Source organism: Magallana gigas, chromosome 5, assembly GCF_963853765.1.
Source record: "Magallana gigas chromosome 5, xbMagGiga1.1, whole genome shotgun sequence".
Lineage (NCBI taxonomy): Eukaryota > Metazoa > Mollusca > Bivalvia > Ostreida > Ostreidae > Magallana > Magallana gigas.
The window spans coordinates 29,314,634-29,342,543 of record NC_088857.1 but is presented as its reverse complement, the minus strand read 5'-3'; the positions used below and the strand labels follow the sequence as shown (position 1 = coordinate 29,342,543).

At 34.1% G+C, this 27,910-nt stretch overlaps 1 protein-coding gene and 1 long non-coding RNA gene across 5 annotated transcripts; both read left to right on the top strand.

The window, feature by feature from the left end:
* The first annotated feature begins 163 nt into the window (after window positions 1-163).
* LOC136275494 (uncharacterized) lies at window positions 164-15,199 on the top strand. Of its 4 annotated transcripts, none has more exons than XM_066084900.1 (7): window positions 164-520; window positions 697-911; window positions 1,097-1,241; window positions 1,569-1,748; window positions 1,895-1,976; window positions 5,768-5,926; window positions 11,235-15,199. In XM_066084900.1, the coding sequence occupies exons 1-7, from the start codon at window positions 472-474 to the stop codon at window positions 11,491-11,493; spliced, it is 1,089 nt and encodes a 362-aa protein (XP_065940972.1). In that variant the 5' UTR covers window positions 164-471; the 3' UTR covers window positions 11,494-15,199. The 4 variants fall into 4 exon arrangements, with proteins under 4 accessions (XP_065940972.1, XP_065940970.1, XP_065940974.1 ...); XM_066084898.1 differs by having other exon boundaries at window positions 1,458-1,748; XM_066084902.1 differs by lacking the exon at window positions 11,235-15,199 and adding an exon at window positions 6,721-7,388 and having other exon boundaries at window positions 1,458-1,748.
* Window positions 15,200-22,823: 7,624 nt separating this feature from the next.
* LOC136275857 (uncharacterized) lies at window positions 22,824-24,866 on the top strand. The gene is made up of 3 exons (XR_010714360.1): window positions 22,824-23,251; window positions 23,912-24,088; window positions 24,620-24,866. It is a non-coding gene; the product is annotated as an uncharacterized lncRNA (long non-coding RNA).
* The last annotated feature ends 3,044 nt before the right edge of the window (window positions 24,867-27,910 follow it).

Sequence of the window (27,910 nt, the reverse complement as noted above, 5' to 3'; positions counted from 1 at the left end):
TACCACTTAACTTTTTATCAATTAACGAATTTCATGTTATAAAACAATACGTGTTATCTTTATAGCGTGTATAATTTCAGACTTCCATCAGAAGTAAATTTCAATTACATTGACTTGATAGATTACAGAAGATATCGTCAATTTAAATACAATTCACAAGGATACTAAGCGTTTGCAATTTGATGTTACATGTAAAATAACTCAGAACTTTCAAGTACGTGCTTGATAATATTATAAGATGAGGAAATAAATGATGACACTTCTATAATCCAAATAGAAACTCGCAATTAACTGGATATACCTAAATATAATCTGATTTTCGGCCTTGTGTATTTCTGTATCAAGCATTTTCCTTTAATATATTTATCATATCCTTTGATTTAAACAAGCGTAATGCGTTAAAAACGGGAAATATTTTGACGACCGCATACTAAATGTTTGACAGATTTGTTTTGAACATACACAAGATTTATGGAATCGACAATTCTTATTCTTGTGATGATTTTTTGGAAGCATTCGGGTAAGTTATTGTATGAGCATTTAGAAAATTGTGTAATTTTAACCGTCTTTTAAAGAAATCGATATGGAGCATGCTACAGATTTTGACGTCTTTACGATACATTTAAACTACTAGTAATGATAAAGTATAGTTATAACTATATATTGTTCGTTTTTTTTAAATTGTATTTTTAACAGCCGGTGAATTCTACGACCCTTATCTAAAGATACTTGACGACTGTAATGAACGATACATTGCCACTACCCGTAACAAAGAAAATCGTTATTTGCCAAACAGTAACGAAGCTTGGACTGTTTTAGTCTCAGAAACGCAATGTTCTTCTGGACTGTCTATCCGTATAAATCAACTTTCTATCTACACAACCAATGATAGTTGCACCGACTATCTGAAGGTAAGCGGCTACATGCAACACATTAAAGCCATCTTTGTATAATGTATCATGAAAATCAGTTTTTAATTATTGTATGCTTCATTTGAAGTATTGAAATTCAAGATATTTCCATGTTTTGAGCCTTGGAGATGTGCAAAAATACCATGACATATTACCTTCACTTATCCAAATTTATTTTTCTTTAGATAGAAGAAATCGGTTCATCCCGTGTTTTGTTTCACAGCTGTGATGGAAAACAGAATTATATAGAAACAGCGGGAAACGGAGTCAGAATATCATTTATATCAGACGATGTGCACGAAGGATCAGGATTTCAACTAAGCGTTAAAAGTCAGTAATTTATTAGATTATAACAATAATACATGTAATACTAATAATAATGTCCTCCAAAAATTTATAAAAAAAATAAAAAACATTACTTGAAAGTGTTCGTTTCAAAAATGGAATTCAGACAGACGTTAAAATTATTAATTTTCTGTATACCAGAAATAAAAAAAACTCTGGAGGGTGCATGTACTTCATGTAAATTTTCTTCAACATTTTTAGAAAACTGCAGTCGAAACATACCTATATGCTCCTCAAATTTATCTTCGTTAAAACCTTTTAATGAAAGAGAGTCAAAATCGACAAAGGAATCTCACGAACATCTTTCAATAGGTGTTTTGTCTACACAATATTTGACATCTTTTAATGAAAGAGAGTCAAAATCGAGAAAGGAATCTCAAGAACGTCTTTCACCAGGTGTTTTGTCTACACAATATTTGACAGCGACAGTTATATCATCGATACACCAAAGTACTGTTGATGTACCTTTCAAAGAAAACACTTATCTTACAGGTTTTCAGTTTTCATATCATCTCTAATATCTTAAAGTTAATAAACTAAAATTGAATGCCAACGCAGTGAAAGTATAATTTTTCTATACACGCTTTTTGTTATCCCTATACAACTCGCTATATCCTGATATATTCTTTTTATTTCAGTTGTGATTTTGACTACCTTTTTAGCTGGTATTATATGCACATCAGTTTTCGTTGCAATAGTTATATTGATAAGAAATAACAGGTAAGTATGTTTAAAAAAAATTATAACATAAAATATTATATCTTTAAAAATAGCACACCAAAACAAAACGTTTTTTTTTCTACTTTGAAATAGGGAGATAAAAATAAACAACCACACATGTTAAAATGTTCAGCTTACTGTTTATAAATCTTATTTTTATGTATATCTATAACAGTTACGAAAATTGTGAACATGGTGAAAAACATTTTTCGTAGGAAACTTCCACCAGGCTTGTCCCAATTATTTAACGATTTCAAATTTTCTCAAAAGATCGATTTTATATTTAGGAAAATGAAAATGAAAAAATAAAATTAAATGAAAATAAGTCTGACTAAAACTAACCCTTATAATCACAAAGAAGCATAAGAGACCGGCTAAAGTCAGAATGAATTTAACTACAGCAGAAATGTTGTCTGAATAAGGGACTTTATTATTGAACCTAGCTTTTCTATTTACATATTTCGAGAAAGGAATGGTGTAGTTTTTGTGTAATTTTAATCGAGAAGGTTTTAAGTGTGTATACCCTCCACTTGAATCATCCTATATATTGTTGATCGATCAAAATACGCAAGGTTGCTTATTGTATGCTTGGGTACAAAATAGCTGGTACCTTTTTTTCAGAACATCAGTATTAAAAACGATAACTTTTCCCCCAATATACATTTCCCCAACAAACTTTCACGGATGATAGACATTTGATTGAAAATGTGTTTAACTATTTTCATTTTGTCTTCCGTCACTTCCGGTCCACACAGGAAGAGTTCAAAAAAATCAAGCTGTTTATCAGTTTCACTTTTTTCCCTTGACATTTGTAGTTAGCTCGATGAACAATAATGTACAAAAAGCAAGTATACAAGAAATATTTAATACAATTTACATTGAGCACTTCCGTTTGTCCGTTTTCTCTCCCGAGACAAAAAACATTATTTCGACGAGATCTCAAAATCGTTACGACTTGAACAACCAAACCTTGTGGGATGATAGACCTGTGTATTTGTATTTGTTAACACTATTTCGTTTTATCCGGCGTAACTTCCGGTCGTCTTAGGAAGTACACCCAATTTTGATTTTTGTTATTATTTAACATGGAACCTACATTTTAGCAGTAGAAATATAAATGGTCTTCTACTCATGGTTAAATAAATGAAAAAATTCTACTTCCGGTGAGACATCTCAAACATCTCAGGTAGCTTTCTTTTATAAAAACTTTGTACCTGCGAGATCTCAAAAACTGTGAGAGATCAAGATACTAAAACTTATATGGATGATATACATTTGTTGCACAATGTGTTTAACGGGTTTTTTTTGATCGCCCGTCACTTCCGGTTCTAACTCGAAGAGTTCAAGCAAAAGAAGTTTTTCCAAAAGTTTATATTTCATAACAGATTTTACCCATTGTGATAAACAGTAACGTACCATCAGTAAATGCACAAAAATATCTACTTTAAATTTCTTTAATCACTTCCGTTTGTCAATTTCCGGTCCTGTACCAAAACCTTTTCTCTACGAGATCTCATAACTAACAAAAACTTGATTATCCAAACTTTGAGGAAAGACAGAAAAATGTATGAAGATTTGTTTACTATGTTCTGTTTCAACTGGCATAACTTTCGGTTGTCACAGAAAGTACTAAAAAAATGACTTTTTGTATTTTTTTGTTTTGTTTTCTTGGAAATAATCACTGGAAAAATTCTTTACATGATATATAACATTCATTTTCTTTTTATACGAGAGAAATGCATTTTTTTGACATATTAATACATGAGAAACGGAAGACCTTTTTGTTCCTATAGCAACAAGAGTCTGGTTATCTCTATTATCCATGCATGAATATTTTGTTACGTGTGTATCATATTTCAAAAATACAAAAGAACATCGTAGTTTTTACCAATCATTTTAGCTCACCTGAGCTGAAAGCTCAAGTGAGCTATTCTGATCACATTTTGTCTGTCGTCCGTCTGTCCGTAAACTTTTCACATTTTCAACATCTTCTCAAGAACTACTGGGCCAATTTCAACCAAACTTAGCACAAATCATCCTTGGGCAATTGGGATTCAAAGTTGTGAAAATTAAGGGTCACACCCGTTTTCAAGGGGAGATAATACGAAATTAATGAAAAATTTCTAGAATTTTTCAAAAATCTTCTTCTCAAGAACCATAAAGCCAGGAAAGCTGAAACTTGTGTAGAAGCATACTCAGGTAGTGTAGAATAAAAGTTGTGAAATTCATGACCCCCGGGGGTAGGGTGGGGCCACAAAGGGGGTCGAAGTTTTACATAGGAATATATAGAGTAAATCTTTAAAAATCTCCTTCTCAAAAACTAATTATCCAGGAAAGCTGAAACTTGAGTGGAAGCATTTTCAGGTAGTGTAGATTCCAAGTTGAAAAAATCATGACCCCGGGAGTAAGGTGGGGACACAATTAGGGGGGGGGGTCGAAGTTTTACATAGGAATATATAGAGTAAATCTTTAAAAATCTTCTTCTCAGAAACTAATCAGCCAGGAAAGCTGAAACTTGTGTGGAAGCATCATCAGGTATAGTGTAGATTCAAAGTTGTGAAAATCATGATCCCAGGCCTGGGGGTAGGGTGGGCCACAATGGGGGCAGGGGGGGGGGTCGAAGTTTTACATAGGAATATATACAGTAAATATTTAAAAATCTTCTTCTCAGAAACTAATCAGCCAGGAAAGCTGAAACTTGTGTGGAAGTATTCTCAGGTAGTGTAGATTCAAAGTTGTGAAAATCATGATCCCAGGCCTGGGGGTAGGGTGGGGCACAATGGGGGGTCGAAGTTTAACATAGAAATATATAGAGTAAATCTTTAAAAATCTTCTTCCCAGAAACTAATCAGCCAGGAAAGCTGAAACTTGTGTGGAAGCATCCTCAGGTAGTGTAGATTCAAAGTTGTGAAAATCATGATCCAAGCCTGGGGGTAGGGTGGGGCACAATGGGGGGTCGAAGTTTTACATAGGAATATATACAGTAAATATTTAAAAATCTTCTTCTCAGAAACTAATCAGCCAGGAAAGCTGAAACTTGTGTGGAAGTATCCTCAGGTAGTGTAGATTCAAAGTTGTGAAAATCATGATCCCAGGCCTGGGGGAAGGGTGGGGCACAATGGGGGTCGAAGTTTAACATAGGAATATATACAGTAAATATTTAAAAATCTTCTTCTCAGAAACTAATCAGCCAGGAAAGCTGAAACTTGTGTGGAAGTATCCTCAGGTAGTGTAGATTCAAAGTTGTGAAAATCATGATCCCTTGGGGTAGGGTGAGGCCAAATTGGGGGGGGGGGGTGTTAAAGTTTTACATAGGAATATATAGAGTAAATCTTTAAAAATCTTCTTCTCAGAAACTAATCAGCCAAATGATTTATAATTGTTAAGACTTTGACTCGAGGACAATTATTCGATCTCACAAGAAGGTTCAGAGTTTTATGTAGCTTTATATCCCATATATAAACAATTATTAAGGATCTTTTTGAGAACTGCAATACTCATCATGTGATATGACTATAAAATCATCCTGTTAGAAAAGGGACTAATGATTATAAACATAAGAATATAAAGGGGGAAAAATGGATTTTATTTATACAGGATCTACATGTATTATTGTACATTGTCCAGATTGTATGTATTATGACTCCATTAAGCTGTTTTATCATACCTATTGTTCCTCAGGTGAGCGATGTGGCCCATGGGCCTCTTGTTTTATAATTAATGTTAAACATATTTTGCGATCTTAAATTCTTTGATTTTATAATGTCACCACAAAAATCAAAGATAAACAGTTTTTGTTTCAGAAATAAAAAAAATAAAGCGGCAAACCCCTCCATTCGAATGCCTCGAACATCTCTGTATGCAGCAATAGAAAATTTAAACGAACGCAAAGGCTCCGAGACAAACAACTGTATAACCCAATTTGCAGAAACTGCAGTAATAGAAGAAAGGTGGGACTCAAATTGCTGAGAATATTTTATGCATTAATATGATACTAATTAGAAATGCACAAATATGATACTTAAAGAGGCATGGTCACGACTTTGGTCAAAAATTATGTTTTCGATTTTATTATTTACAATGCTTCAGTAGGCCATTTTAATAGGCAAACGAAATTTGAGTGTCCATTGTTGAGTTATAAGCGAGTTACAAAGCTTAAAATGCTTTGCTAGTAAACAAAGCGTTTGTTTATATGTTAAACGTTGATGTGAAAATTCCAGTAGTAGGCCCTAAAATTAATGTTCTAAAAGTTAATATCTGTTTATAATAAATGCTTAAAATGAATAAAGAGATAGACAATAAGCTCGTTTTTTTTCAACTGGTACATGTATATTGAACCGATATAAACAAAAACAGGGCACGAGCCTTCGTTACATGACAAAGAATTGTGACTCTGTATCGTGCTTATAACTGTACGAATGACTCTCAAATTTTGTTCGATCATTAGAAATTCATTTCTAAAGCATTCTGAATAAAAAACAGAACAAAAAAATTTGACCAAAATCGTGACCATGTCTTTTTAACTTCACAAGACTCATTTCAAATGGGGCAAATATAAATTTCTTTAATCAAACCAACTTATATGATTTGTGCCACTTAGAAATATACTGAACAACAAAAGAAAGGTATAGCATAAATAATTTGTTGTCAATTTATTTGAAATCAAAGGATCAGAACAGTGTTTGATTAAGATAACAATGCACCAATGTTCAACAATATTCTTTTGTAAAAAAAACACTTTTAGAAACAAACAGGCTTAAAACACTCTTCTGATCTACCCTGGGGACAAAATGGAATTTTATAAGTTAGTACCGTGTGTGGCCACCACCTGCATTCAATACTGCGACACATCTTCTACACGTAAAGGATACATATCGTTGAATTACATGCCCCAGGAAATTATTCCATCCCTCCTCTAGTGCTTTTGCCAGTTGCAAGGCTGGGGTCTGCGCATCCTTACTCTCCTACCTAACTCGTCCCAAACGTGTTCGATTGGCGAGATATCCGGAGATTCTGAGGGCCAGTCTAGCATGTCAACGTTGTTCTGGTTTGGGAATTCTCTTGTTGCTCGAGCCGTGTGAGCTGTTGCGTTGTTCTGTTGGAATGTTAGACCAGTGCCATTGGTGCGCAGATATGGCAGTACAACAGAGAAGAGAATTTCATCTCTATATCTTTGGGTGTTGCTAAAACGCGGAACGGAAAACGGAACGGAAAGCGGAACGGAACGGAAAATATCATATCACGTTCATCGCTTTAAAAGGATATAGACTGGCAAGGCACGATTGACTTTGTATCATGTATTCATATCTAATGAATGATTATCAACATGTGGCTGTTTTATTGGTTTTCTTATAAGTGTCTATCAAATATACATGTAGCATTATATTCAGTTGGCGTTAGTTGAGTACGAAAGGGAAAAAACCCCAAATGTTTACGAATTGTGAAATATTAACATGGTTAAACGAGTAAATTAGCTGTAACTTTTTACTTATTTTCCTTGTATTGTATTGCTGGCATATCAGCGTTACGTAGGCACTTGGTGAAAGCGTTTACGGTGTTTTATGAGTATTTTTGTATTTCAAATATGATGTATATACCTACATCAACATTGAATTTCTATACGATCTTAAATCATACAGGCGATAGAGTTTCATTAGGATGAGAAAAAAAAACCCGTACGAGTGACGACATTCAAAATAAAAATACATTAAAATACCCGGTACTTAGTGAAACTAGTATTTTTAGCAATGCGATTTTGTTTACGTTTGCATTACTGCAGCTATATACACATCATCCGAATAGAGAGCACTAGAAGTTGCCTGGTTTGATTTTCCGATTATAAATTTGGACTATAGTCTGTTGATCCGAAAATATTCATGCAGCACATTTGGACGATTTAAAAAAAATACACATACCTATAAAAGATTGAATTGAAATTGATGAAACGAGAAATATCCCAGAAAACTTAATTGACACATTATCATTTTTAATCGGAAAAATTAACAGGATCGAGAACAGATTTCTTACGGAGATTTATAATGTGAAATGTTGACACCTTTTCTTCATTTGGAAGTCACTCAGCAGACCTTGCACAATTTTTCAACGTTATCATCTGGGTCTGTTGAAATGCAAAACCCAGTAGACTTCTTTATTTTTAGCCGTGTATTGAAACCAGCTGATGAGCTAGAGAGGATCGACGTTTTAAAAAAGGAATAATGAGAATTGTTCATGCTTCTGAAAGGAAATGCTTGAACTCTGAGGTATAGAGTTATTCAGCAAAATGTGAATCGAGGATATTTTGGGACAGAATATAGTAGTCAATGCATGTACTCTTAATTCTTAGGAAATAATATTATTCTTGAATAAATAATCCAGTATTGCTAATCTTTAAAAATAATATCAAAAACTACCTGGTTTTATATGGCTTTAGTATGATTAACAAATCTATCAAGTAAATAACATTAGATAAGATTATCCGTTTTCCGTTCCGCGTTTTAGCAACACCATATATCTTTATGATGTTAAGGTACCATTCACTACAACAAGTCTTGTTCGGTTTCCACCACAAATTCCTCTAAACCATTACACTGCCACCACCAAATCTGTCTACTTCTATCACACAGCAACCAGCAAAACGCTCTCCACGTCTCCTTCAGACACGAGTTCTTCCATCGGCAAACTTCAAACTAAAACGATACTCGTCACTAAAGAGAACTCTGGACCCTTCTTTCACCCGAAAGCGCAAATGGTGCCGCGCCCAGTTCCGTCGGGAGGTCTTGTGTCGATCTGTCAGCTCTGTTTCTTTGACGGTCTACGGGCTTTCAAACCGCAACGCTTCAGTCTGTTTAAAACCGTCTGAGAGCTAATCATCCGCCCATAAGCATTTTGAGCTGAATCTACCGCCGTTAAAAATCTGTTTCTCAGATGAAGCAACCGGATTCGTCGGTCCTCCCTAGGGGTGATTACTCTAGGTCTTCTACCGCGGGGCCGGTCATCGGTAGATCCAGTGGTCTGGAAACGTCTCCAAAGAAGGCTGGTCGTCTTCTGAGACGTTCCGACTGTGGCTGCTACAGCGTTTCGGTACATGCCTGCATGAAGCATCCAAACGCAGCGTTCACAGTTTTCTTTAGACAATCGGGGCATTTCAAAATTCGCATTTAATGAACTAAATTTTTGATTTTTTTTGGTTCAGACAGCAAAGAATTTCTTCGCGAAGAATTTTGGGGATACACGTGGTCAAATTGTGTGTAACACGGGCTTCTAACCATTGTACTCACTGTCAGTAAAAGGGCGTTACGATCGAATAATCAGGATTTTTTCATCCCAATAGAATGTAGTTTAACTCTGTTATATAGGACATTTATTGTCAAAACTTCTGTTCGAACGAAAGTAAAACAAAATTGTACACTTACATATATACCTTTCTTTTTTGTTCAGTATACAATAAAAGAACATTTTAGAAATGTGGATAAACTTTCATACAAGTACATGTATTATCAAAATGTCAAACTCACAAATTCACTGTAAATAATACACTTAGAAATTCAATGCAAATAATATATTTACACAATCTGTGTATAATACTCGTATTTTAACTTGTTTCCGAAAAAAAACCCACAATAACAACACCTTCACTCACCTCTCAATGAATTCACTTCGTATTTTGGATTTGATAGGTTCAATAGGTATTTCAATCTTTCCTTACATTCTCCTATAGATAATTTGCTCTCTTTCATATGCGTGATAAGTTTGGTGATACAGATGATACGGGCCTAAATTGGCCCCTTAAAATGAACATCATCATATTACTGTTATTCTATATATATATATATATTTTTATATATATATATATATATATATATATATATATATATATATATATATATATATATATATATATATATATATATATATATATATATATATATATATATATATATGATTGTGTGCGTGTGTTTTACATAATGTTCATTTTGATTCAACTGCCTACAATTTAGTAAAACGACATCGTAAAGACAACCTTTTCCTGCCATTTTTGCATTTTTTTAGCATAAAACAGCTTGTTTTCAAGCAGTTTTTCTTACAGAAAACATAGAGCGCATGCATGAACAAACAAAATATTTTAATAAGAAATGTATCTAGCTAGCCAAGGCTAATAAGTAACATAAATTTTTCTTCTTCAAGCATCCGCTTTATATATCCCATTCCCCCTCTTTATATCCCATTCATAAAAAGATAAGAAAAATATCAATTTTTGACTGATTTTAATTGAATTATAGAAATAAATCAATTCGATCAAATAACAAATATATCAAATATTAAACAACAAAAATATTTTTTTTCCTGCCAGGAAAGTAATGCCTCCTTGTGAATATCAATCTATCACGTGATATCGACAGCTAAATTTAGCCTATCATACCAAAACTTGTGAAGGGTCAACATCTTCATAATTGTGATAGTTTCACAAAGGAAAGGATATTTTCAGTAAAGCATAAATTTGTCCGATATACGATTACAAACAAAAGAAAAAAAAACAAGCCTGTGAGTAGATATAAATACTGCCTTTAAAAAAATGACGTAGACCTGTGTTTTCCCCCTATGTGCTATTTATAGATCCTATAAGTGTTAATGCAGAAGTAAGGTTATCGTGAATGACAAACGTATTTTACTCATAATACATGTATGTATTTCAAATTAACAACTGTTAAGCACATTAAAAATCAAGTTGGATATTTAATTAGGCAAACAATAACGACTGCCTAGTTCTCCGCTGACATGCGCAATGAGGTCGGTTTGCTCTTTCTTTATCAATATTCATGAAAAGGTATATTTTCCTGGCAGGAAAATAAACAATTATTAATCTATATCTTTGTAACGAGATGGAATTCACCATTGTAATTTACAGATTAAGGATAACTTTTATAAGTAGACAAACACATGCGTTTTCACTGTCATTCAAAATTGATGTAAATTATAGCGTGTATAGCTTTAAGGTCACTACATCTATTAATTTGACTACTTTTGAATACCTTCCAGTTATTATTTTGTACTTAAGAGAATCTTTCATTTTTTTATAGTGCAGGTTCTTTATCGTCAGGTTATAAAAACGTAAAACTCAAACGAACCACTGCGAATTTTACTTATTATCAATTCCCTACTCATGCTCCATCTTCCTTTGCAGGAGGGGGTGGTGAGTGGGTGGAATAAATACGCACCATTTTCTCTACAAGTATTTCAATTTTAACTTTGTATTTTCAGATGCATATATGCTGTTCCTGGAAATAAAAATGATGTGACAAATACTGGAAGATTCCAAATTTCAGAATGTGAAGCTGAGAAAGTACAGGTTTCTTTGGCTGTGAATGAAAAATGTCTTGATACAAACCATTCCGGATTCCTGCAACAAGATGATAACGAGGTCAACCCATATCGTGATAACCCAAACTACGATATCTTATATAGACCCCGATCACCTCTGTATGAAAAGCAATGTAATATTTATAATACACATTTATGAAGCTTCTTAAAACGAAACATGTTCCATCATATTAATACAAAAATTAAGTGAAGAAAAATATAAAGAAATGTTAGGGTTGCACTTTAGAAGTATTTACAAGTGTGTTTGATGTATGTTTAAATGCATTTTAAGTATAAAAATGCCTTCTTCTTGTTAGCTCACCTGAACCGAAGGTTCAAGTGAGCTTTTCTGATCACCCGTTGTCCGTCGTCCGTCCGTCCGTCTGTCTGTCTGTCCGTCCGTCTGTAAACTTTTCACATTTTCAACTTCTTCTCAAAAACCACAGGGCCAAATTTAACCAAATTTGGTACAAAGCATCCTTATGGAAAGGGGGTTATAAATTGTTAAAATAAAGGGCACAGCCCTTTTCAAAAGGGAGATAATTGCGAAACAGTAAGTTTAGGGTGCATGTCTTTAAAAATCTTCTTCTCAAGAACCACGGCACCAGAAATGCCAATATTTACACAAAAGCTTGTATATATAGTGAAGATTCTAAATTGTAAAAATCGTGACCCTCGGACCAAAACTGGGGCCCCAGGCGGGGTTCAAAGTTTAACATAGAAATACATAGGAAAATGTTTAAAAAATCTTCTTCTCAAGAACCACTGCACCAGAAATGCCAATATTTACACAAAAGCTTTTATATATAGTGAAGATTCTAAATTGTAAAAATGGTGACCCTCGGACCAAAACTGGGGCCCCAGGCGGGGTTCAAAGTTTAACATAGAACAACATATGGAAAATGTTTAAAAAATGTTCTTCTCAAGAAACACTGCACCAGAAATGCCAATATTTACACAAAAACTTGTATATATAGTGAAGATTCTAAATTGTAAAAATCGTGACCCTCGGACCAAAACTGGGGCCCCAGGCGGGGTTCAAAGTTTAACATAGAAATACATAGGAAATTTTTTTTAAAATCTTCTTCTCAAGAACCACTGCACCAGAAATGCCAATATTTACACAAAAGCTTGTATACATACTGAAAATTCTAAATTGTAAAAATGGTGACCCTCGGACCAAAACTGGGGCCCCAGGCGGGGTTCAAAGTTTAACATAGAAATACATAGGAAAATGTTTAAAAATCTTCTTCTCAAGAACCACTGCACCAGAAATGCCAATATTTACACAAAAGCTTTTATATATAGTGAAGATTCTAAATTGTAAAAATCGTGACCCTCGGACCAAAACTGGGGCCCCAGGCGGGGTTCAAAGTTTAACATAGAAATACCTTAGGAAAATGTTTAAAAAATCTTTTTCTCAAGAACCACTGCACCAGAAATGCCAATATTTACACAAAAGCTTGTATGTATAATGAAGATTCTAAATTGTAGAAATCGTGACCCTCGGACCAAGACTGGGGCCCCAGGCGGGGTTCAAAGTTTAACATAGAACTACATATGAAAAATGTTTAAAAATTTTCTTCTCAAGAACCACTTCACCAAAAATGCCAATACATACACAAAAGGTTGTATACATAGTGAAGATTGTAAAAATCGTGACCCCCGAACAAAAAGTGGGGCCCCAGTAGGGGTTTAGATTTTAACATATGTAGGAAAATGTTTTAAAATCTTCTTCTCAAGAACTATAGTGCAACTGTTTGGGATATTACTATGCATACATGTACATCCTTAAATAATGTAGATTCAAAAAATTGTAGCTCCCGGACAATTGATGGGCACCAAGAGGGGTTCAAAATTTGAACATTTTAAAAAACATAAAGGAAAAGTTTAAAAATTTTCTTCTCAAGAACTACAATGTTTTAGTTTGTGGAATTTCTATGCATGCATCCTTCGATTATGTAGATTCCTAATTGGTAAAATCGTGACCCCCGGACCAATACTGGGGCCCCAAGATGGGGTCAAAATTTATTAAAGAAATATAAAGGTAACATGTTAAAAAATCTTCTTCTCGAGAACTACAATCCTTCAATTTGTGAGATTACTATCATGCATACAACCTTGGATAATGAAGGTTTGACAGTTTTAAAATAGTGACCCCTGGACTAATACTAGAGACCCAAGATGGGTTTAAAGTTAAATGTAGAAGTACCGGTATATATGGAAAATGTTTAAAAATCTTCTTTTCGAGAACTACAATGCATCAATTTGTCAGATAACTACGTCAGCACCCTCAAATAGTGTAGATTCGAAATTATAAAAGCCGTGATCTCAATCTAATACTGGGGCCCCAAGAGGTGTTCAAAGTTTAGCATAGAAATATAGAGGGAAAATGTTGAAAAATCTTTTTCTAGGGAACTATAATGCTTCAGCTTGTGAGATAACTAGGCAAGCATCCTTAAATAATGTAGATTCCAAATAATTAAAACTTTAGCACTGGACTAATACTGTGGCCCCAAGAGGGGTTCAAAGTTTAACATAGAAAGATATATTGAAAATGTTTTTAAAAAGTTTTTCTCGAGAACTATAATGCTACAGTTTGTGAGATTACTATGCAAGGATCCTCAAATTGTGTAAACTCTAATGTAGTGGAACCAAGAGTTATCTTTCTTGTGTTCTGTACAGTCTGAGAGTTATTCCTCTTGAAGTGGAACTCTGCTATGTTCAGTTTTTCAGGTTGTGTACGTGCGGTCCCACCGCAGTGCTTCACATTTTCATTCCTATGTTACTATTTATGTTGTTCAAGCCAACCATAAACCTCGGACCATAACTGGGTCCCGAGAAAGGGGTTCGATGTTTAAAATAGAAAAAGCATATGCTACGAAATGTAATGTTACAAGGAACTGCTGTTCAGGTGAGCGATGTGGCCCATGGGTCTCTTGTTTTTATTTGTTCCTCTTTTTGACGCATTCACGTTATAAAGAGCGACATAAACAGATAAACAAAGCAAGATAGAAGGTATAAGTACAGACGTGTAAGACTTCTTTACATTGTCAAAGTAAATGAATCAATTGGTGTTGTTTTTGTAGACATTTGATATAATTAAAAAACAATGCATCAATAATAGATAATGAAGAACATTTAATAAGCATGCAATTATTATATATTTCACATTCGATGTTAACAAATAGAACAGTCACAAATATTGCACAAGATAGAAATGCATTAATATTTAACCCTAAATCTTCTATCATGCAGATCTTTCTTAGATATGTGTCTCTTAGCAGGGTTGCATAGGTCAATGTGACTGAAAATAAGAAGTATTTTTGAAAATCTGTAGAATAATTACTGGGTTGATACATGTTATAAACTTGGTTAATTGTAAATCAAATAAGGCATATTTGAAGTCGTATGGCATCGAGCATGTCTAGAAACTATTTTGGACTTTTGGCTGATTGCAAACACACCTCACAGATTGCAACAAGCCTAATGAACATCTATTAGAAAATTTAGCTACTTTGTTAAATTGTCTGATTAGTGGACCCATTGAGATCAATATAATTAAAATTAGATCTTAGATCCATTCACGTACGATCGATAAACTAAGATCTTCTTAATGTAGCGATCGTACGTGAGCGGATGTAAGATCTAATTTTAATTAGATTGGATTGAGATGAAATTGTACTTGCGTCGCTTTCTTTGAATTCTCATAATAATCATACATTTGTTTACATTTTCCCACTATTCCGATTATCTTCTGTATATTTCATTTTATTCTATAGTGCAATGATATCTTCTGATCTTTGGGTTTTTTATGCTAGTACTACTGTACATTGTACATGAAATAAAACATCGATGAAGACACACTTGGTCTGAACTTTGATTTCAGTGAACTACTGATTGGTATCAAACGGATTGACAAGGAGACAATATATAATAAAATTTAAGGCGATATCTTACAAATTTGAAATATGAAAAACAGACGCGTTTCTTTTCCATTACTATGACATATTCTGCCATGGCCCGATAAATCATCAAGAACTATATGCCAGAGGTTTTGGATAGCGCATTTGCTGCAGTAAAAGATAAAATAGGCATACATAATCTTCATGAATACCCTTTGTTTTTATGTATTTATAGTAGCTTCTCTGCATTTTATTTTATTATTGTTTTATTTACCCTTGTTGCCATACATTGTTGATATATGGTATTTATTTCTATTTTTTCTATAGTAGTAAAATACAGTAGTCTCTGACTAGTTTGTAATTTTTTCTCCATATCAGGATCATGTTGTTCATCAATTTTGGAGAATATTATAACCGCCCGAGGAAACCAAATAAATTAATTTTATATTACAAGGTATGGTAATTTTTGAAAATTAACATTAGAAGAGTTATAAAAACTTTTTTCTTTTACGTATTTCCTAGCTCATTTGCTTTTATATTAAAATCTCCGACTATGCTTAACGGGCATTGGTCAATATTTTGATAAACTATGAGATATTCTTGACTTGAAATTAAAAGCTTTAAAATTATTAATATTTTTTTATAAAACACCGAGCATGATAATTAATAAATAGACATTCCTTACGTTCTTGTTTGTGAAACCCAAACAAGCATAAATAATTTATAAAATATTTTCAAACATGATGTCTAGCGCTCTGGTTGTGCAAGATAATCAAATTTACCCCTTACCGATAAATACAGTTTTTGAGAATAAATTAGTGAAATTTTTCCGGAAAACTTTAACAACATGACTTCATACTTTAATTATTTTCGAGCCTCTTCATTTTAATCCTCGGCCGAGTGCAGAAGAAAATATGAGCATCGGAAAAAAAATCAAATGCTTTCAGTGAGGTAAAGTAGCAATCTGAATAAATTTAAGCTTCAAAATTGCAAAACAGAACACATCAATTCATATTTCATTAATGCATTTTCAATTTTTTTGGCCAATTTAAGAAAAAAAATTCGAGGACGTGTACGAAGATTAAATTTTCAACTATAGATTTACAGATTGGGTTATTTGCAAGCAACGTCTTGACAGTTTTCTTGTTTAATTATTGCAAGAGAATTAGCACTAGAATGCTGAAAGCGAGAGCGTGTCGGCGATCCAAATCAAAGTACCCGTATGCGAGACCTCCACGATCATTTCGACCCACGAAGGCCAGACCAAGCACGTGTAACGAGCCCCACGCTGGCCACAGACCAACTTCCGAATTCAAGTGTTCTGAACAATACCCAAATTTCCAATTCTTTTCCCTCGGACTGAAATATCACATTTTCATTGGATTAAACATGGCACGTGATTGCCTCATTTATCTCTATGTAGGTTCTTTGAGATTTATTATTAGTCAACATGGCCGTCATTGGCCGCCGCCTCACCTACTCATCTCGATATTTCATATTATTTTACACAGAAATCGTGTTCAGTAGGTCCTTAAAATATTAAGAGTAGTTGCCCTTTTGAATTATTGTTAAATTGGAGTAGTTGCCCTTTGAATATAGACGTCACATTGTTGTGTCTGGAGCAGAACAAAATGGCAGCGTCGAAATTTGCTCAAATCTCTGCAGAGGTTTAAAATTGAATAACAACAAAACATTGTAAGTAATATGGGTGAAGCGAATATTTTTAAAGCGTATTTGACAGGTAGTATTGATAATTCTGAAGAGTTTAAATGAGTTTAATTGGACGAGATGTAAGGCATCTTGTACATGGCTTTGCGTAGATCATCGCTATTTGTGAATAAATATGTCGCTCGGGAAAACAAAACAAAACACTTATTAGGTTAGTTACTGACTCACTACGGGAATATATTTGGTTGATCAATCTCATAGACGGCTCGGCTTCGCCTCGCCATCAATGAGATTCATCAACCCAATATATTTCTGTAGTGAGTCAGTAACTAACCTAATAAGTAATAGCAGTTCCCCTAATGTTTGTGAAATGTCTAGCTCACCGCGTGCTGAACAGATGTCAACTATGCCTGTATTAGAGCCTCAATTCGGTTAAACGCAAAGAACCAGTATGTTTACTGTAACATCGACTTTGGTGGCTCACGAGGTACGCATTTTAATCTCCGTGGTAGTATTACATCTGATCTTGGTACTAATGTTCCATTGACAACACAAGAAAGATTTTGAAATGATGAATACTTTGACCTGGCAAAACTATTGCATTTAGATCCTGCAGCTGAAACTCAACAGTTTTTTGTGTTAGAAGATGGATAGATTAAGATTAGAAACAAATCAAAAGATAAGAAAACACCTTCCATTTCTGAATGGACAGATGCATTTTTAATTTATGCTGCTTGTGGCCTCCGGGTATATTACATGTAACAAGCTCGGATATTACGAGGCACCGCTTACAACAGATGATTCTTTCGTCCCAAATTATTTCTTTTTTATTTCCTTTTTAAACATTCCGGATACAACGAGATCGTTTATAACGAGACTCCGTATATTACGAGGTAAACATTTGTGCCTTTGGCTGTAAGCGCTATAATCGGTTATAGCGAGGTACTCGGGGCACGCTTGACTGCACACGCTAATCCCATGTAACTAACGGTATTGCCATGAAATTTTCACAAGCGTTTATGCACATGGCAAAAGATTAAAAACATTCAGACATAATGATGAGTTGTTTTTATTGCAATGTTCACTGTCATGGCTTCGAATTTAAAGAAGAGGAAAGTAATGTCGCTAGAAACAAAAGTATATATTTAGAAATAATTAACTAAGTTTAAAATGGGTTTAAAAAAGTGAAATTACAAAGGACTACAGATTAGCTCCGGTGGGTCCTACGGGTCCTGTATCTTGTTAAAATATGGTGTCAGCCTCAGAAAATAAAGACCAATTGTTATCTAAATTGAGCAAAGATATAGAATTAGGTCGCATTTTTGGTCCATTTGATGGCCCACCATTTAAATACTTTAATTGCAGTCCATTAGGAGTTTTACTGTTTCCTCGTGGAAACAGTACTAATGAATTCATTGATTCTGAAATCTGCAGTGTAAACTATTCATCATTTGATCAAGCTGTTAACATGGTGCAAAACCTAGGTCCAAATGCACAGAAAGAAAAATGGATATTGTTAATGCTTTAGATTGTTACTAATTAAGACCGGAGGATTTAAATCCTCTCGGGTTTGATTTTCCAGACAAATACTACATAGAAAAATACTTATCAATGAGTTCTGCCATATCATGTGAATTGTTTGAGAAATTTTCTACTTTCTTACATTGGTCAGTAGAACAGCATAGTAACTTAAATTAAATTGCTCATTATTTAGATGATTTTTTGTTTGCTGGAGCTCAAGGAACAGGCAATTGTTCAGTATTAATGGATAGTTTTTAGCAAATTTGTTACATGTTTTATGTAGGTGTTCCTTTATGAGATGAAAAGACTGGGGGTCCAACAACTTAAAATGTTTTTTTTGGTTTAGTTAAAGCCTCAGTTTGTACGTCAATTTTCATTCCAGAAGAGACAGTTGGAGCATTAAAGAAAAGTATACTTGAAATTCAAGAAAAATCCAAATTATATTGATACAGCTTCAGTCTTTAGCTTTTGTAACGAGAGCATTAACAGCGGGTAGGACATGTCGCATTAATGGGCTTATGCCAGGTGTGTCCAAACCATATCATTTCATACCCCTGTCAAGAAGAATACAGTACAGGCAATGCGGATCCCGTATTGGCCCGCGTTACCGTCACGGTATTTTTATCGTTCTCGCGATACACCATCGCGGTTTTTGATCGCGGTATGGATTGCGACCGTGATGACACCGCGACGGTGTGATTCACCGTTATTCCTGCTGCTGCTTGTTGTTGTTACTTTACCTGTACTGTACATTACAGGCAATGCGGGTCGCGTAAATCCACGTCAACCATGCGACTTCAGATTTAAGCATAACAGCTGCATTGTAAATAAATTGTGGTCCATATTATTATAAAATTAATAAATTATATTTATGAAATAGAATTTCATGAAATCGGAAACGAGAGCATTAACTGCGGGTAGGACATGTCGCATTTATGGGCTTATGCCAGGTGTGTCCAAACCATATCATTTCATACCCCTGTCAAGAGGAATACATGTATAAATATGTATAATAATATAATGATCTTCAGATGTGGTTAAAATTTCTTAATGAATTGATTGGGACTACAAAATTCCAGATCTACATTGGGAATTCTGAGAAAAACTTGCACAGATAGTTCAGGGAAAGTTGGATGTTTTGGGACATCTTGGTCTTATTTATGTCGGTCAAAGGAGTGCAACATTGATATGAGAAATGATATAACTTTTTTAGAGTTTGTCCCTACAGTTTTAAAATTTTATTTGTAGTCTGACAAGTTGCAAACTGATACACCATGTTGATACTCTAGACTTAGTAGTAGTTCTGAATCAAAAGACATAAAAAAAATAAAAGGGTAATGTCATTCCTGAGAGAATTAGTCTAATTGTCATTAAAGTTCAACATTCAGATTAAGACAGTGGTTATAGAAATGAGATTGCCGATTCAGACTCTAAATTTTGGAGCCTTTTGAATGACATGTCAATCATTTTATTGACGCGAGTCTCTCACACAACACAAAGATTGCTTATGACAAAGCCAGCAATGTTTTTCATTACTTTAGGTTTCAGTTTAGTTAGCCGCCACTTTGGCCACTCCCGGTAGATCACATAGTCAATTTGTTAGCCTTGTTAGCTTCAAAAGATATTGCATATTCGACAGAGAAAGTTTATTTGTCAGTTGTGGGCAACAATATGCAAATCCTTGGCCTGGACAATCCCAGTAAAACTTTTACTGTACAAAATATGTTGGCTGGTTTCAGAAAAACCAAACCTTTGAAAGAGATTAGATGCCCCATTACTTATCAAGTTTTGCTTAAAATATTGCTGGTTCACCATATATTACCTACAGTGATTATTCTAAGTATAAGCATTTATTATTTGGATCTGCATTTTCAATTGCATGTTTCGGTCTTCTCTTCATTATTGAAATTAACATCTGTATCAAACAACATTAACAAAAATGTCTTACATCTCTGAGATTTACAATTCACCAAACATACTATCATACGTTAAAACAGATCAATGTGGCAAGGGTTTTATTATAAATATCATCAGTCATTAGTATGTTTTTACATGTTGGAGACGTTTTTGCAAGTAAGATCTATGGAGGATGGCCCTTTATAATGCCATTTAAGAGGTACTTTCTTGCCTTCATACCAGTTTTTAACCTTAATACACAAAACACTGACATTTTTAGGGATTGAAGCAAAACATTTTAAACGCAGAAAAAAGAGCTGCTACACACATGTACATGTTGGGCATAGCTGAACATGAAATTCAAAGAAGGGGAAGATGGTCTTCAGAACAGTTCCCGAGACCTGAGTTGGTTACATATATAATTTCGATCTAAACTAACAACATTATGAATTCTTCAGTTTGCCTGATTATCAATTCAGTTTGTAAGTGCTGTATGTACATGTATAAATGCATTGTTTAACGTTTATGGTATTGTAGATTCAATACGGATTGTAGGTTCATCTCTTATTAAAAAATCTGAACAATATGCATCGAATTCATCAGATGTTTGGTATAGACCATTCATTACCAGGTGTATCAGTGTTGTGGAAAGGAGTATCAGGATTCAGTTTTGACAGTGTTGCTGATATTATTTGTGTTCAACATATCCACAAGATTTCTGGTTATCCATGCAGGTGGAAATAACATTGGTAATGATGATAACCCATTACATAGACAACAAAAGTTTATAAAAAAGGTTATTGACAATTTGAGTTTTGGCTTTGCCTTCAACATGCATTGTCTGGTCACATATATTACCTAGATTATATTGGCGACATGCTATTTCAAACATTGTGTTTGAGTAAATTTTACCTATCAGGTAAACATAGGTGTATAAAACGAATTTAATTTATGACCAAAAAATGCACAATTATCGATACAGGTTTATACTTGTGCAACCGTGATTCAATATTTATGCATTTCGATCAAACTTATTTTGAAAAACAAAACGACAAAGAAGAGCAATTTAAAGATGTCTTGCAAATAAAAAACAGACTTACGTATGTAATTTTATGATACTAGATAATTCCAAAACTCCTACTTCCGCTTGTAATTTAACATTATCGGAGTTGTTTCGAAGTAAGACTTTCAAGATAGACTTAGCAACGATAAAGTTTAAATACAGAACATTTTCATAGGAATTACTTTGATTTGAGTATTATCTCAGGACAGTTCATAATGAAGGGACGAAAATACTTTGTAACTAATTAAAAATTAGTTTTTTCTCAACGACAACAAAGACGGTCCATCAAATTTATCACATCATAGTTAAACATCGTCACAAACACTTGCATAAATAAAAATGCTTCATTTGAGCACGGAATACCTTACGAGGAATATCCTAGAGAGTGCTGTAAAATCAGAAGAAAGAAATGTTGGGGTTTGAATTTTCAGTGCACCTTGGAAATGTTTCCATAGAGTATTACGAGGAATATCCTGTGCACCTTGGAAATGTTTCTATAGAATATGATATATACATCTTAAAGGGGCATGGTCACGATTTTGGTCAAAAATTGCTTTTCCGATTTTTTGATTCACAACAACTTCAGTGAGGCATTTTAATAGGCAACCAAAATTTGAGGGTCTTCCATTGAGTTAGAAGTTACACAGCTTGCAATTCTTTTTAAAGTAAACAAAGCTGTTGTTTACATTTTGAATGTTGATGTGAAATTTTTTTGTTTTAAACCTGCAATGAATGTGTTAAACGTTAAAAAGTGTTTATTTTTGCTTAAAATGAAAAATAAGATAAACAAATCAGCTTGTAAAATAATATTTACTTGTATGTTGAACATACATGTATGTAAGCAAAAACAGGACAGGAGCCTTGTTTACATGACAAAGAATTGTGAGCCTTGTATCTTGCTTATTACAACTCTCAAATTTGACATGATAATTAGAAATGCATTTCTAAAGCATTGTAAATAATAAAAACAGAAAAATAGAATTTGACCATAATTATATAATCGTGATCATGTCCCTTGAACACGAAAGCTTATTTTAAAAAGTGTTTTATATATATCTGATCTTTATATATCTGGATATCTGACATAATCAGATGTTCATAATTGATTAGCATGGTTTTTTTTTGGTTCGAATGATTCTATCGAGGACAACCTCTTAATTAAAATCTCATCGATCGATCAATTCATTTATTCCCTTAAATCAAATAACTAAGATTGATAGCAGTATCTCGGATTTTCTCTCGAAGATAGAATGAATGCAGTGAAGTATGATCATGCCAAGCTTTTTATGATTTTTTCAAACTGCATTACTCCATCATAGAAACTTAATCTTTTCTAATGAAAGTTTCCCGGTGAAAGAAAGTTAACATCAAAATGCAAGTTATGGATCAAAATGAAAACAAGTGCTAAACATTAAGTCTTGTATAAATATCACTCTAACATTCCAAAGACTGTAATGAAATAAAGATCAGTGATTTTAGTCTTGATAGAAAACCTGGAGCAGCAATTGGAAATCACAAAGCTTTGCAAAGAACGTTTTAACAATTACGAATCTTTAGACCTTACGAAATGTTCAGATATCTGATTTGCTCTGTTTTTGCTCTACAGATAAGTATAAACTGGTGTGGACAACGCAGTGAATATTTCAGTATCTATGAGGAAATGGAGAATTTAGCCCCGGTACATTTACCTGTTTTTGAAGAGAAATTCGAGTCTCTGGTGCAGTGTTTAAACGCTTGTGTCTTACGACGAGACTGCTTTTCGATTTTTAGAAAAAGTTGTTCTCATACATGCGAAGGATTCGGGAATCCTTTTCTGTTTTACAAAGGATATATAATGTCGAATGGTACATGGCATGTACAAAAAGGTACAACATTTTCTCTATTGCAGTTTTAAATGTTCATTACTCCTCACACAGACAAGTTTAGATTAAAGTTAACTTAAAGTGAAATCGGACTTATAATATGAAAGTGAATTTATTGAGCAAAATTTCAAGTGTGATTATCGAAATATATTGGAAAATGTAGGAATAATTTTCTGAACCAGTGTAATAATTGTATATCCGATCTCCTTACCATTACCATTTCATACTGTACACAAATGTCAACCTGTGTGGTTTCAAATGCATGCAGTGAAGCCACATTATCTTTCTAAAAAATTATTCCTTTTCAACTATATTTTAGAGCCGTGGTTTTATAAAGAAATAAATTAATGAAGTGTTACTCAAAAACTAAATTGATACACAAGTACCGTAAAAATATCGTTTGCGCTGGTGTTAACATGTAGGTGCTGACTTTATTTTTGAGAAGTAATCAAATAAGTATAAGGGTTGTACATTTGAAGTGCAAAAAAAACTCATCACGATTTTCAAGAAAGTACTTGGTAGCAAAAATACTCAAATGCAGTTACGGAGTTAAACATTAAAAGAGTGTTGCAATTACGATTTTTGTAATATAAATTAGTACTAGGCATTATTGATGAAAAAACCACACATTTTAATGATGATGATCATTTGATTTATTTTAAGTTGCGGAGACTTGCTCCTTAAAGGGGTATACGTGGGATCCTACTTACCGAATCTGTTACAAATATTACTCAACAGGAATGACCATCAGCGAAGCCAGATCGAAGTGCAGGGATGAGTTTGCACGCTTGCTGTTGTTGACCTCTGATCGTGTGTACGATTTTGCCGTCTGGTTTATCAGTAAGTACTAAGGATTTCAAATCGTCATGTGTTCTTCAACTAAACAATTTTTATATTGCCGTTATTTTTTTTTAATTTATCAAAATAAAAGCAGAGTAATCAACTTGAAACTGAGAACGTCAGTGCCGTTGAATCCGGGTGGTTTGTGACTAGCTTTGATTTATAACGAGAAATCGGTGTCTGTTAAGTGTAGTAAACGTTATTAATATGAAAGACTTTTTTATGCTCACATGACCCATGGGCCACTTATTATATGTTTATTTAGAGGTACAACATGTACATTGTATGTTTTCAAAACGGCGTCTTAAAAAATTGCTTTATACTACATGTATATGTTTTAACTTGCAAAGAAGAATATATTAAGATAAGATAAAATATTATTGTGTACTTAAAAAAAAACACTTCTGGGTTATCTGTTTTTTTATGTGCTATTATTACACACAATTGCCGAAACAGTAATTCATTTGATTTCGACAAAAAAAAACCCAAAACAAAACAAAAACCAGTTGATAAAATAATATTATTTTTCAGAGACATATTCTACGGGTTCTTTGTATGTCCAAGGTTCCCGCGAAACTGTTTTCAATTCGGAATACTTTGATAACCGAGGAAGAGAAATGAAAGATCTTAAGTGGAGTTCTGGTGAACCATCGTACGATGGCAAATACATAAGACTGAACACGGACGCTTACCGTCTAGAAGCCACACCTGGAACAACAGATCGGGGCTTTATATGTCAGAGAGGACAGCTTTGACTGAACATTATAATTAGGAGTTTTTAAAATTATTTCATTATTACTGTAAACGCATATTTTCAGATATGTTAGTTGATTAAATTTATGATAAACTTAAATAGCTGTTTTACCATCTGGTACGCGGGTAGGTTAAGGCAACTCATAGTTTAATGACCGTCAAAATTATGATCAATTTAAAAAAAATGTTTATTTTTATGAAAACAGCGCTGGATATTAATACCAAGTGAAAGAGTTCACCAAGATATTATGTTTCTACTTCGGAATCGACTCAATCTTTGAAGCTGCCGTGCCATGGTATCACGTGACAGTTAAAAATAAATCACTTTTTTACCTTAACAAAAAATCAAAAAGTGTAACACTACCCCGAAGTTCATTTGTATTTTTTCTACAATAATTCGATTGGAAATTAGTTCATGTTCATTAGTATTACTGCTAGAATCCTATTGTACATCGCATAAAATAAATATTGTAAATATTTATCGGAAACCCTCTCAACTTCTAAAATTGCATTGAAAATACTACGTATTTTTCGTTTAAGACAACAAAGCATAGGATTCTAGCAGCACTTTTCATGTAGTTTAGGTCATGTACCGTTGATATTTACCAAAATCATTTTTCCTAATATCCAGGGTAGTGTTACACTTTTGCCATTTTTTGTACACACTGACAGAGGAAAGGCCGGTCAAGCCATATAAATGTCGATCCGCTTACCTTATAACACTCGCAGATTAAACAAAATATCCATGCCTGTATTATCCTGATTATATTCGAACTGACACTCATCTAAATCTTAGGTATCTGTATTAAATAAGTCTTATTTCGGCATTGTTTACACTGCATTCCGATAATTTGTCTCCCGACATGATCTTCTCTTTTAAACATGCTTGTGACGTCATCAATGATAATTATACGTAATAGAGAGAAATCAAAGATATATTCAGTTAGAAGAGTTTCTAGTGATATTTTATGTCTGTAAGTTTTATAATATAAACCAGAGATAAAGTTAAAATCGACATGTTTCTGAGTAATATATGACATCATGCTGCTTATTGTGACGTCATATCGATCAGAGGAATTTGATCGCTGTGAGTTGCCTTATCATACCCGCGTAATGATTTTTGACACTTGATGTTTGATTGATCGTTGCTAAAATTATACTGCGCATACGCTATTTGATTCATACTGTTCGTGGAATGATGGTTCATGACCTTGTTTTATCATACACCGTGGAGGTTTTCTAGTCTAAAAGTGTTACTTGTGAGATTTTGTTTTTAGCTCACCTGAGCTGAAAGCTCAAGTGAGCTATTCTGATCACATTTTGTCTGTCGTCCGTCTGTCTGTCTGTCTGTCTGTCCGTCTGTCTGTAAACTTTTCACATTTTCAACATCTTCTCAAGAACCACTGGGCCAATTTCAACCAAACTTGGCACAAAGCATCCATAGCCTAAGGGGATTTAAATTTGTGAAAATTAAGGATCACGCCCTTTTGCAAAGGGAGATAATTAGGATTTTATGAAAATTTTCGAGAAATTTTCAAAAATCTTCTTCTCATGAACCATAAGACCAGGAAAGCTGAAACTTGTGTGGAAGCATTATCAGGTAGTGAAGATTCTAATTTGTGAAAATCATGACCCCCGGGGGTAGGGTGGGGCCACAATGGGGGGGTCGAAATTTAACATAGGAATATATAGAGTAAATCTTTAAAAATCTTCTTCTCATGAACCATAAGACCAGGAAAGCTGAAACTTGTGTGGAAGCATCATCAGGTAGTGAAGATTCTAATTTGTGAAAATCATGACCCCCGAGGGTAGGGTGGGGCCACAATGGGGGGTCGAAATTTAACATAGGAATATATAGAGTAAATCTTTAAAAATCTTCTTCTCATGAACCATAAGACCAGGAAAGCTGAAACTTGTATGGAAGCATCCTCAGGTAGTGTAGATTCTAATTTGTTAAAAAATCATGACCCCCGGGGGTAGGATTGGGCCACAATGGGGGGTCGAAGTTTTACATAGGAATATACAGAGTAAATCTTTAAAAATCTTCTTCTCATGAACCATAAGACCAGGAAAGCTTAAACTTGTGTGGAAGCATCCTCAGGTAGTGTAGATTCATAGTTGTGAAAATCATGACCCCTGGGGGTAGGGTGGGGCCACAATTGGGGGTCGAAATTTAACATAGGAATATATAGAGTAAATCTTTAAAAATCTTCTTCTCATGAACCATAAAACCAGGAAAGCTTACACTTGTGTGGAAGCATCCTCAGGTAGTGTGAATTCAAAGTTGAGAAAATCATGATCCCCAGGGGTAGGGTGGGGCCTTAATGGGGGGTCGAAGTTTTACATAGGAATATATAGAGTTAATCTTTAAAAATCTTCTTCTCAGAAACTAATCAGCCAGAAAAGCTGAAACTTGTGTGGAAGCATCCTCAGGTAGTGTAGATTCAAAGTTGTGAAAATCATGACCCCCTGGGGGTAGGGTTGGGCCACAATGGGGGGTCGAAGTTTTACATAGGATTATACAGAGTAAATCTTTCAAAATCTTCTTCTCAGAAACTAATCAGCCAGGAAAGCTGAAACTTGTGTGGAAGCATTCTCAGGTAGTGTAGATTCAAAGTTGTGAAAATCATGATCCCCGGGGGTAGGGTGGGGCCACAATGGGGGATCGAAGTTTTACATAGGAATATATAGAGTAAATCTTTAAAAATCTTCTTCTCAGAAACTAATCAGCCAGGAAAGCTGACACTTGTGTGGAAGCATCCTCAGGTAGTGTAGATTCAAAGTTGTGAAAATCATGATCCCCGGGGGTAGGGTGGGGCCACAATGGGTGGTCGAAGTTTTACAGAGGAATATATAGAGTAAATCTTTAAAAATCTTCTTCTCAGAAACTAATCAGCCAGGAAAGCTGAAACTTGTGTGGAAGCATTCTCAGGTAGTGTAGATTCAAAGTTGTGAAAATCATGATCCCCGTGGGAAGGGTGAGGCCACAATGGGGTGTCGAAATTTAACATAGGAATATATGAAGTAAATCTTTAAAAATCTTCTTCTCAGAAACTAATCAGCCAGGAA